The sequence below is a fragment of the Phyllostomus discolor genome, chromosome 3 (genome assembly GCF_004126475.2).
Source record: "Phyllostomus discolor isolate MPI-MPIP mPhyDis1 chromosome 3, mPhyDis1.pri.v3, whole genome shotgun sequence".
NCBI classification, from domain to species: Eukaryota; Metazoa; Chordata; class Mammalia; order Chiroptera; family Phyllostomidae; genus Phyllostomus; species Phyllostomus discolor.
This window is the reverse complement of record NC_040905.2, coordinates 207,421,386-207,434,797: the sequence shown is the minus strand read 5'-3', so window position 1 is coordinate 207,434,797 and position 13,412 is coordinate 207,421,386. Positions and strand designations below refer to the sequence as shown.

General features: G+C 34.6%; 1 protein-coding gene across 2 annotated transcripts in view; it reads right to left on the bottom strand.

Moving 5' to 3' along the window:
• Positions 1 to 13,412, bottom strand: part of PBX3 (PBX homeobox 3) — a 194,800-nt gene that overhangs the window by 38,337 nt on the left and 143,051 nt on the right. For both annotated transcript variants that reach the window (XM_028507695.2, XM_028507712.2), the window contains exon 3: positions 10,295 to 10,536. In XM_028507695.2, coding sequence (XP_028363496.1) covers positions 10,295 to 10,536 — 242 coding nt within the window. The remainder of the gene's footprint in view (positions 1 to 10,294; positions 10,537 to 13,412) is intronic.

Here is a 13,412-nt window from a genome sequence, read left to right as displayed (position 1 = left end):
ACAGGGATGACATTTGGGCTGAAAAACATGGGTAGGATTTTTGAAAGGTAGACAAAGACAGAAACAGGAGGAACTCTAGGTACAAGAAAAACCCTGGAAATAATAGTATGTGGCAAGTTCACAGGAATTGGGAGAATGTTTAAAGAGGGGATTTGGGTTTGTGTTAGCATATAAAGGCCTTGAATGCCAAGCATGCCCATGTCCTAATATAATTTAGCTGTGGTGTGGGCCCTATTAGTAGATATGAGCCATCCCCCAAAAGATAGGTAAGACAGCTCAGTTCTTCAGGGGAGGGGCACATCCTGATCAGATTTGGGTCTTAACAAATCAGATTTTAGTTAACAATCCTCAGCCCCCATCTCTTTCAGGTCACCTATAATCTTTTTTTTTTTTTAAGATTTTACTTATTTATTTTTAGAGAGGGAAGGGAGGGAGAAAAAGAGAGAGAGAGAAAACATCAATGTGCAGTTACTGAGGGTCATGGCCCTGCAACCCAGGCATGTACCCTGACTGGGAATCGAACCTGCGACACTTTGGTTTGCAGCCCTCGCTCAATTCACTGGGCTACGCCAGCCAGGGCTTAATCTTTTACATCTACAAAACCATGTAGCTGGGTCTAAAATGAAATCTAGTGCCGACTGGGTAAATAAAGCATCAGTCTATACTCTTGAATAAAAAGAACATCTTCTGGCATTTTGGTTAAAAAGGCAAGATGGGAGATTCTGCATCTCCACTGCACAGATGCCCCTAGTAGGGCGAACAAACAGAATATTCATTGATCACTGCAAGACACATTCTGAAGCTATAACAACGTCCACTGCCCTACAGATATCCTGAACACTGCTCACATCTAGCACATGGTGGTTTTTCTAACTGCTCATTAGAGAACTAACCTTTCAAGTACACTGGGTGTGGTGTTTCAGTTACTCTAAGCTTTGATGGAGCTCTTCTATAAATAAAATATTGTTAAGGTAAGGTAAAATGAGTCTTGCTTACTAAAGTTTTTATACATTTTAAGTCTTAAGAATTTTAAAATTCCTTGTGAGTAGTGACACTATGTTATATTATGGAATTCTTCAGAGTGTAGAACTGTATATTACACACAGTAGGCATCCAATAAACATCTACTGACTGGTGGGTTTTTATATTACGATTTGAGAGTAATGTTGATCAATAGCCTGAAATAAATTATCCCTGAACTGTAAGTAAAGAGTTCTTAACCTGCAGTCCAGGGAGAGGTTTAGAATGGCTATGACTTCCTGAAATCTTATACAAGTTGTGTACGCATATGTATTTCCTAAAGGGACAATTTGTGGACTTTTTGTTTGTTTTTATTTCATATTCTTACCCAGTCTATAACTAAGAAAGGCTAAGAATTATTGTCCTAGATATTCTCTCTCTCTCTCTCTCTCTCTCTCTCTCTCACACACACACACACACACACACACACACACGACATTAAGGAACTTTGCAACTCTAAAACCAGAAGTTCTTTCCATCTTTAAGGAAACAAACATAAAAGTAAATTAAGATTTTCCCCTGCTCTATTGTGATTTTAAACTATCTTCTGTGGAGCTGAAAGGAAATGGTTATCCTACTTTAAAAAATGTCAATTTTTTCCATACACTTTCCTTAAAGAGATTGTTCTTATAATTTCAAAATTATATAATTTGACAAACTCTAGCCCTTAAGTTTGCTTATCAGTAAAATGAAGGAAATTAAACTAGAACTATGTCCCCAAACTAGGATCAGCAAGTTCTATACTTCCATAGCTAATGTCCAGAAAATATTAATACATGGCCCAATGATACAGTATGTTTGGGTAATGTGATATTAACCATAATTTTAAAAGGCCTTTTTAAAATTTTTGCAGGGCTTCTCAGTACTTCTCAGTACTTCTACTATACCAATTGCATAGTAAATCTTCAAAGGGGAATGGTGTACCCAAGTGTTCCCAAGTAAATTTGATCACAAAACCTCTTTTCTCTACAGTAGTGCTGTCCAACAGAAATATACTAAGAGCCATGCATGGAATTTTAAAATTCTATTTATAGGAAATGTTTAAATAGTAGCCACATTAAAAAAAATCAGGTGAAATTTAATTTAACGATATATTTTATTTAACCCAGAATATACAAATATTAACATTTAAACACATAATAAATATTTTAAAAACTGTTAATGAGGCATGTTACATCCTTTTTTCATACACTTTGGAAATCTAGTAGGCACTTTACGCTTACAGCACATCTCAGTTCAGACTAGCCAGATTTCAAGGCTCAATAATTACATATAACTAGTGGTAACCGCATTGGACAGCACTACAGCATCTTGCAGACCAATGTGCTATAAAAAACTCTTTGGGAAACAGTGTACTAAATTATCTTTGATGTTTCTTTTTTATTCCTCACAACCATGCATTCACACAAATATACACAAAAGACAGTTTCACTTAGGAATGTCCTTAATGAAGCAAGAGAAATTATTGATCTTACTGTGCCTCAATACTTGACTATGTCTTTAATATTCTGTGACAAGCAGGAAGCACACAAAAAGTACTTCTCTGAATATCGATAGATGGTTATCTCGTTATCTCAAGAAAAAGCACTTGCGTGATTGTTTAAGTTGTGAATGAAGCTGCTTTTTTTCATAGAACACTATTATTTGAAAGCGTAATAGATAAATTATGATTATTTGGACTTGCATATTTGCCTATGTTTTCTCAAAAATGAGCCAAGTGAGCCTGTCACATCAAAGAAAACAGCTATAGTAGTTGCGCCAGTGATGAAATTTGAGTTTTCAAGTGAAAATTACAATTTTGAAAAACTTGCATCCACCACTTGAGTTTGACAGTTTCCCATTAGACTTTCTGATAGTTTGGTACTGGTATTGAAAAATATGATATTTTGATATTATAAGAGCATAATGAAATGTGTTGACACTGGAAGATATACCCACTTAACCAATATTTTCCAGATAATCAATGCACAAGGTTACAAAAATACACATAGGGAGATCTATTCAAAGTGCAAACTAGACAGGATTTTCAGACTCCACACTGTAACTAATCTTTAAGAGACTGCACCTTGTCAAATTTTAGTGTAATATAACAGAAGAACATCCACAATTACATGAAAAGGCTATTAATATACTCCTCCCTTTTCCAGTGACATATTTGTGTGAGGCCAGATGTATTCATATACTTTAGCCACATGACTGACTGCAGAAGTACACATGAGAATTCAGGTGACTTCTATTAAAAACAGCATTAAAGAGTTTTTGTAAAAATGTAAAAACAATGCCATTCTTCTCACTGAATTTTGAGTTGGGTTTTTTAAAAAAAGATTTTATTTACTTATTTTTAAAGAGGGGAAGGGAGGGAGAAAGGGAGAGAAACATCAATGTGTGGTTGCCTCTCATGTGCTGCCAACTGGGAACCTGGCCCGCAACCCAGGCAATGTATCCTGACTGGGAATCGAACCTGTGACCATTTGGTTCACAGACTGGCACTCAATCTACTGAGCCACACCAGCCAAGGCAAGTTTTGGGGGTTTTAAAAAATGTCATTTAGGCTAACATAATAATTTATTATTGTTATTGTTAAATTAATAATTTCTAGTATAATAAATATTGATAGATGTAACCAATCAAGTAAAATCTCTTAATAGGTCTCCAATAATTTTTAAGGGTCTAAGTCCAAAGACCAGAAAGTATGAGAACTGCTGTACTTAGAGTATGGAACCATTTATTTGCACTAATGACATGGCTAATTCCTACAAACTAGCTCACACATTATGGTATATCTATGATGTAGCGCATGTCTTAATAATTCAAGTCTCCTGTGTCAATGATACCTGAGATGTTAGCTCTCCTAGTATTCTCTGGCTGTATTTTAATCTCTCCAGAATGAATGTTTGCCTCTGGTTTCTAAGAAGAAGCCAAAGGCTCTTGTGGGGGAGGGGGTGAGACAGGTTAAAAGCAGAAAGTTTCTGCAACAAAAAACTCATCATTTTCTAAAACATTTGCTGAATGCCCCGCAACTTATTAAGTGAAGTCATCTATGAATGCAAATGCTGATTAGCAATTTGGCCATAGCCCAACATTCACAGAATTCACAGGGCTTTTCTTTAAACCAGTAGTTCATACATGATTAATTAGAACATCTCATTTATGTAGTGTGCACTTCAGCTCATTACTCTAAGTAAAATTCGTTAAGTATTTACATTTAGATAATTAAAATCTGGGTACACCCTTAAGAAAGATGCATACACTTTAGGCAAAGTGATTTTTTTCCTTTATACCACTGAAAGTAAATTACAGCCTCATTTACAGCATCATCTGTACCAGTTTCAGAGCAGAACACAGTACGGCCTGATTTCTTATTCCTTAAAAGGTAAACGTTTTTTAAACACATAAAAGCAGTAAGAATGATCAAACGATTGTGGAGTTGTTTTAACCACATACTAGCATCAGTGCTGCTTATAATGGGGTACGCTCACGTCAAACATTTATCATACCCTCCAATATACTTCCAAGACTATGTTATTAAAATAGACACTGGATTTCTTAAATTTTTTGATTTAAAGTAATAGCAGAAACCTCTTTTTCTTTTAATCCAGCTGCTGGAAACTATCTAGAATGCATTTTTTTGGTTTGTGTTTTAAAACATACATTGCAATATCAGTTAAGTGAACATAAAGCATGGAAGGCTTCATCCGATAAAAACAGTTTTAATCAGTTCTTAATAGGAGCATTCCTTTTTGCCATTTGTTCCTTTCTCCTTAAAAACCCAAACCAAATAATAATTGAGAACTTGAAATATTTGAATTTTTGATAGTGTTTTAATGCTATTTGTTGGCCAGTAAAACTTGCTTCTCAATATTCACACCTATTTGGTTTATAGTCAAACTGTTTGGCATTTTGCTTGTTTTCTGGTGGTGCTATTTTCAGTTGTGAATTCAAGATTCAACCTCTTTCTTGCCTGTAATTTCAGATCACTGAATATAAAAAGGTAAAATTTAACACAGAGTAAGCACTGATTATACACAGGAAGTCTTTAAATGGTTCAGTGATCAGATCTAAAAATTGAATTAGTCTTTTGTAACCATCTAGAGAAGTGACTGTAGACAAGAGATCATAATACCATCTATTCTAAAATCTACTTTTCAAAGAAAGAATATTAAACGTCAATGCCTCTCAAATTTGCATGCATTCATTTTCTAGATGTCTTTATAATGTTACAAGTAACTCTACTCCAATATTATAGGTTTTGTATTTACAAAATGTTTATTATTAAATCAACAGATTCATTTAAAGATTTTCTAAGCCAACCAGAATGAGACTGTAATGCCCAAGAACAGCCACGAAGATGAAATATCTACTGTGCTCCAACACTTCTTACCTAATAACATGGTTTAGGGACCTAGCTCATGAGGGTTTTGTAAGGATTATACTATATAATATATGCACATTAAGTTTTTTCATAGTCTGGAACATAATTAATACTTAATAAATGGCAGTTACTGACAATGAAAATGGCAATTTAATGAAATTCATATATTTTGAGTGTTAATTTTGCAAGCAAATCCCTACTCTGGTTACCTAATATGTAATATATTGAATAGTTCTGCCTTCCCATTGCCTGAATACAAACATTGCTTCCAAAGATGTTGAATAATAAAAAAAAAAGAGTATTCAAATATAAAACCATTCATTCATTAATCAAGTTTATGGTCAAAGATACATTTGGCACAGAGTCAATAAACTAGAAATGTGGAGGGAAAAAAGGGAACACTCAAACACTCCTTCCAGTCAAGGGAAAGACCCAGCATGAAAGCTGACAAGAAGTAAAACCCTTCCATTTGGACAACGAATGACAAAACCTTCCTTGGAAAAATGAAATACTGTTTAAAGTTTACATCAAGTAAGTAGTACCATTTTGTCTTTCCTGCTTAACTGTTAAAAAGAAATAGCAAAATGTGATTAGGAGTTTGTGGGCTACACAATCTCTAGTGTAATAACATCAGCATTTTTTAACCTGATATTAATAAAAAAAAATTCCTTTACAGGCAAAGGAGATTTTGCCAGGAAATGCAAACGCATAATGTTGAGATTCTCAAAAGCCTAAGGCCATTCCTTCACAATGGTTTAGGTTCCACGCTCACTCTCCATGACCCTAACAATCCTCTGTAGTCTGCAAGTCCCCTAGTCTCTAAACAGTACCTGATTGGTCTTGAGCACATTTTCAGTGTATATGCTTGGCTCCAAAGCTTTACCTGATCTGAGGTGAATTCATCCAACATCTGTGAACTCAGAAAGCAGGTTCCCAGATGCTTCGGGAGGGTTGGGACCCTTACAACACTTTCGCCTTCAGCAAAAATGTATTTCAATATAATTATAGTAGATAGCTTTCAATATGTCATCTCTATTATAGCAGCTATAAATTATGAAGTGAATTGCCTGTGTACAAGCATTTCTTCTGGTACAAGCAAAGTGGGAGAGCTGCATGGGGCACGATATATCTTTTCCATTTTAACCGAGAACAAGTGTCTAAGTCAAATTTCATTTGCAAATATCAATGTGTCTACTTCCCTTTGGTAGAGAGGTGAAGGAACCAAGAAGTCCTTTAGTTCTTAAAAACAGGCTTCTCAAGAGCCTTGGCTAAAAGTTCATTAGGAATTTACCTATTCTAATAGTTGGGCCTTTAATCATAAGAGCATATTTGAAAGGTAATATAAAACATTTTTCAAAATGTGTTGCTAATTAACAAGAAGACAAAGAAGCAACAAGGATTTTGTTCAGTTAAAGAGAGACAATGCACTGAAGACGAAATACTGTAAGACTGCTGCAAGTTTTGGAAAATGATCATATTCCTCCTTGGTGTCAGGGTCAACAAGAGAAAAACAAAATAGTTTTGTTTCCTTTGGGGTAGTAGTCATATTCAAGAACCTTACTCTATGCCTAATATTTCAAAAGGGTTTATAAGTGAATTTAAATGATTATCACCAAAAAATCGTTACATCTAAGCCTATGTAATGGAGACGAATAATCAAAGGACATTTTATAGAGAAAAAAAGGACAGTATTTTAAAGATAGCACCATTCCTAAAACACACACATAAAACCGAGCCTTGCAGCTTGGATTTAATTTTGCTCAAACTGTAGCTCTAGTCTGCTTAGCTTTGTAAATGTGGCTATGTTTACAAGGTACTTTAATTTACTGCACTGGTGGTGTTTGTTAATTTTATGGCAATCTAAATCTAAACAGGCTTCAGATACATTTTCATTACAGCTTCACTGCAAAACACAGTAGAGTGAATAGCTCTAGATTCCAATGTAGTTTATTTCTTTTAGTAAAAGACTCAACACAATTTTCTGAGTAAGCCTCTGCCTTAACATATATGCTCTTCCAATTTACTAATAAGCTTTCTGTCACTCAGAGTACCCGCATTCACTTTTAGGAGGAAAAATATAATTTCTGCGAAGTGATTAAAATAGTTTTTTTTCCATCTCTACTCTGATCCCATTCCAAATGCAATCCACCATGAGCAAATCAGAGAAAACCAGAATGTACCTGAATTATTTTCCAATTCAACATAAGTAGCAGCATAATTCAATGAAAAAGGAAGACATATTGTCAGAAACAGATTTCAATGCCTGATTCTGACACTAACTAGATGTGTGACATTGGACAAATAACCTGAGTCTCATTTTCTCATCTGTAAAATGGAAATTATATTACCATCTATTTTAGCAATGTCGTCCCTTCATCTCACTTAGTTCTGCTTAGCCCTTCTAGTAATTCCAAAAGATATCCCTGAAAGGTTTATCCCAGAGAAAGACCTTGTATCCCAAAGATTTTTTTTAAAAAGCTACCATCTTATGTCAAAACTCACAGAAGAGCTGTGAAAGCCACCCCAAAGGCAACTCAAAAGAATGAAATTCTGCTGTTATTTCTAAAACAATTCAGAACCTATAGAAGAAAATATGCAAACTTAAACTCTGCTGAATCAGCCAGCTAGTCATATTTCATCTATTTATTTGTCCATAATACTGCATTGATTTCATTTATCTATATATTTTTCCTTCTAAAAGTGTTAAAAATGAGAAAGTAAATATACATTTAAATAGTTTTTATCAGGCTACTAAATAATCTAAAAATAAGGTTCATGATTACATTTTAAAACTCGTTAATTCCCAGTATGGTATTTAATCCAAAAACACTTAAGTATAGATTAATTTATGAAGAACATGTGTGTACATGTATATTTTGAAAGCACAAAAACAAAACAAATCAATAACAACAGAAAAACCCTAAGCCCCCTGTGACATTGACTAATGCCAGTTTCACCCAACTTCCAATAGGGGTATAGGGAGAAAATAAGGATGTCGGTGTGAAGAGTCACAGAAGGAGATGGTAAGAAACCATCTTAATTCCTCAGTCAAAAAAAGTAGAGCCAGTTGGCCCAATATTATAGATCTTTTCATGCAAGGTGTCTGGTGGTATTTATTTAGTGAATATGTATAGATGTATTTAACAAAAAGTTATATAATTAGGATATTACTACAAATTAGAGCCATTTCCCACTCTTTATGCTCAGAGCAACCTTTTCAACAATTACTTATTTTATTTACTCTCAATTATTCATATGTCAAATTAGAAAGCTCCATTTATATATATATATATAATATACACACACACACAATATAATTTTTCTAAAATTCTTATTTGCATACCTTCAACCAAAATCATTCCTACAAATGAGACTAGAGATACAGTATGAGCTCCCAGGAAGTCTTATTCACACACACACACAAAAAGATGTATCTTAAAAGATTAATTTATATTGCATTTTAATATCCAACTACATAAATCTTTCTACCCTTCCTCAAAACACACTCACCTCTGGGACAAAATCCAGCATTTGCTTAATACCACCATAGTCAGCATATTAGAGAAGGCAATGAAAAAATAACATATACAACTGAAACTATACAGGGAACTTAGAAGAAAAATCAGCATTAAAACTGACCAAGACTTCTTCATCATATTAAGGTGTTTAGACTTTAGACATACCTAACTACATAGTGAAATATTTATGGGTAAAATGGTACAGTGCCTAGACTGCTTTAAAATAATCCATCAAAAAAGTGGGGGAAGAAGGAGATGAGGGAGAGATAGACAAAATAAGATTGATAAAATGGTAATAATTATTTATCTAAATGATGGGTATATCTAGGCAGTTCCTTATTTTGGGCTGAACTCTATAAATGGCCAATGCACAACTTTTTTGACCTAAAAAGTTGTAAATAGGATCTGACTTAATAATAATATTCTCTTTATTTTGCAGTATAAACATTTTCATAATAATGTTTTCTTTAATTACCATGCAATGAGATTCCTCAAACTAAGCAGGTTTTTAGGCTTAAACTAACAACTAAAATATGTTTAAAATGAACCATAAACATTTTACCTCTTTTCACTGAATCTAAGAGTTATTTGTTTTTCCGCACATTTTAATGTCTCTGAAGTTTGGAAGCATTTTACAATTAATGGCATGTTACAGTTAAATTGGGCAGTGTTAATTTTTTTTTGATGATATAAAAAACAGTGATACAGGTTAAAATAAAAAATAACTTAGAGTCAATGAAATATGGTTAATATAATTGCTGAGAATAGCATTTTTAATCCATACTCTCTCTCTAATCAGGAATTTAACACATAATGCCTAGTATTCCCTGCTCCAAGTTAATTATCTTGGGAGGTCTCCCCCTCAGAGAAATAGACCAGAACCTGCTTACTTTGTGAAGTTATCTGGCCCCCCACCTGTCCCCCCTGCTATAGTCTGGCACAATCCATAAGAATCCCTAGGAGGATTCTGGAGCTCACATCACAGGAGAGATACCTCACTATGCAGTCCTTCCCTTTAAAAGTTGTCACAGCTTATGAACAAGGCCAGTGCATAAATGTTAATGATAGAAGCTTTGAAGAGCATAAAGTGGTGAGGGTTAGAGGGGAAGGATGGCTGCAGGTGTGGTAGTAAGGGCACGTGAATGTGAGGAATGAATAAAAGTAAAACAAGCGAATGGGATAAAATAGTTTAGCTTCACCTCTGAAATCTCAAAGGGACTTTATTTCATGAATCCAACACTTCACTTAGATTTTTGCATTGACCTTATTTATTTTGCTCTTTGTGTTAACACCTACCCCTCACAGCCCTCAGAATTGGTTAGCGCAGTCTAATAGCAGAGCAATAGAGGGTTTGTGCAGGACTATGAGAGTGGCGGCTGCTGACCTGTTCATATTTCTCCAGTTCTGTATGATAGATTTGTCTGATCTGGGTCAATTTGGCTCTGTAATCTGAGTGTTCAATAGAGTTATCTGAAGAACCTCCAGAGGCTGCCGCGGCTGCAGCTGCTGCCGCCGATCCCCCACCTTTCTCAGGACCTGAAACCCCTTCTGCCAAAAGCATATTGTCCAGTCTCATTAGCTGGGGATCGGGAGGGTCCTCCTCCTGGGCTCCTCTGATGCTGAGACCTTCAAGGAAAGAGAAAGAGAGAGAGAGAGGGAGAGAGAGAGAGAGAGAGAGAGACAAGAGAGAAGAAGCGAGAAACAGGACAAATAGTGTGAGTATTTTGTTTATTCGAGAAAATGATCAAATAACATCAGTGTACTGCAATTCATGCTGAGAATTTCATTGTTCACATTTTATCAATAAGCATAACTGAAAATTCTTTTCAAGATAATATTTACATGCATCCCAGAATTTCTAAGATCACCCCTTCTCAATTTATCCCAGATGAGATCCATGGAAAAAGGCAGCCCTAGCTTCCAGAATATCCAGACATCCAATCTTCCCAGATTTACGTGGTTTAGCATAAAATGGGAAGAAGGTAAAAATTCTGGTTTTTAAGAAAAGAAAAAAAGCATCCAAAGATATAAAACAAACCCACTGAAAAAAAGGTGGTTATTTTGTTTCTCTGTACAGTTAGGAGAGCAATTTAAAATCTCACAGAACAATTAATTCACAAGCTACATCCAAAAATTAAAAATAAACAGGATTAGATGGGCTCCTCTGCCATGTAATTTCAGAGGAGAAATATGTACATCATGAGGTAATTAGCTATGCTTCAAAAATATATATTATTAAATGCCTTTGTTAAGCAATTGTCAACAAATTATAAAACAAGGATACTAAATACAGTATTAAAAATGTACTATCAACATGGCAATAGGGTGCTAGGCACCGTAGTCTCAATCTAATTTTGCTTTTAAATAAAGAACTTCCTAAGTGGTGATGCCCAGTCAGCAACCTCATCTGAGTACTATAGATCACAGCTGACAATTCATAGGTTTAATCAGGTCACACAGGCTTTCTGCCAAGATGTTTTCAACAACACAGAAGACCAAGTTTTAAAATAATTATCAGGGTATAAAAAGCACTGGAGTCACGACAGCTCAAAATCAGCATTTTCATTAATGTATAGCATAATCTAAAATATCCCAGCCCAATTAACCTTTGTAAATCTATTTAAAAGCAGGTTCTTCACACTAGTTACAAGGCATCTTGGGGCAGGGGTGAAGGAAGTTGGCATCTTGCATGTCTGCATTTGGATTCTGCTTTTTGCGTCTGTGCCTGTTTTTGTTTATTCACAGTGGTGCACTCTGTGTCTAGTGTAACTTACATGACAGTAACATCTATAAGCTGCCAAGCACTCAACTGAGCACCAGCTCTGCAATTTTATATGCTAACCTAAAACTACCATCAGCTCAGAACAGATTTCATTCCTAGATGTCTTGAACTACACCCACAGCAGGAGAGAGCTCTTGGCTGTCTTAACTCAAATGAACAACTTTAATTGCCTCCCTCAAAACACTTTAAAGTTGTCACTTTCATTTAAAAATATACTTCAGAATAATTTCTACTGGATAATAAAACTCACTCACAATAATTTAAAATTGTATCTGTTGCCTTCTCAGAGGTAAATAAATAAAGTTTGAAAACTATAACAATATACTAAGACAATAATTCATTTAGGGAACTGAAAAGTTAGATAACTCCCTTAAATAAGATAAAATCACTACCAGCACACTGCTGATAATTAAAGACAGACAACCCTGTATTTGCTATTCTAGATCTAGAAGAAACTGCCAAATGCTGGTTACACTGGTATTTTTAACATCTTTCATTTTCTTTCCAGGTTAAAATTTCATGATGTCGGCATCCTTGTAGTTCCACATACCAAGTTTTTTGTGCCCCTGACATACAGGGATGACTCACTGAGCAGCCTCTTATCTGGCACTTCAGGCTCTGTTTCATTTCATACTATTCATTTGGGAGTTCCTTACATTTCTCCCTTCTAAACTAAATTTTTGCTCACATTTTTGTGTGTTTGCTATTTCTTTTTTATATTTACACAGATACTGGTGCTTCTCTTGAAAATGTATTTTTATATACCCTCAAGTTTCCTCTGGATTTCCAGTTTTCCATTTGTACAAATATTTATTGTTCTTTTCCCCATGGACATTTGGTGAGGTTCCTTTAATAGCAGATCAACATCCAGAGACAAAATTATCACACTCTCCTGCACACATGTGGTGCACAAGAGAAGATGCTCAATGATTAATACACAAGGAAGCAGGAAGGCAGAAGAAGGAAATTTGTCAGGAAGAAATGCAAAAGACACAAACTAATTAGCCATCTATGGCACTTTCTTATGTACCTAATAAGCATATAAACCAACATACAAATAGGAGGCAATAATTAAGCTCAAAATTAGTGAACACAAATAAAGATCATTATAAGTGTGTATTTTCATTGGCATAATGTTTTCCCTTTGTGATAAGTAATATCACTTCTCAAATCCTAAGTAAATCAATACTTCAGTGTTTCCTTCAAATACAGGAAAAATGCTTAATGCAATCCTTCTGCATTTTCTTTATAAATTATGTACATCAAATCTAATCAGAAAAAAATCACTTCCTGACAAAAAGTTCACATTTCTGTGGGTAAAAAGTACTAGAGCACTTTGTAATTAGGCAACATTAAGAAGGTCATTTTATCAATAAAGTCATTGTCATAGCTCTACAGTAAGTCATTTCACATTACCAACGGATTCTGTGACTATAAGTGAAACAACATACAGTATAAGGAAACCAATTTTACCATAGGCTAACTGATATAAATAAGGGTTAATTCCCTATTGCATCTCATCAACATTATAACAGAACATTATTTGAGAACTAGCTGTAGTTGGGAAAGTAAATCAAATTTTTTTCTCTATTAAGCAAAGTCATGATTATGGATCTTTAAATAACGTGATTTCTAAAACTATTATTAATTCAAATATTTCTGTTTACTTTCTTCATTTTTCCTTACTTATGTTTTTCTTCAAATTACTGTTTGATTCCTC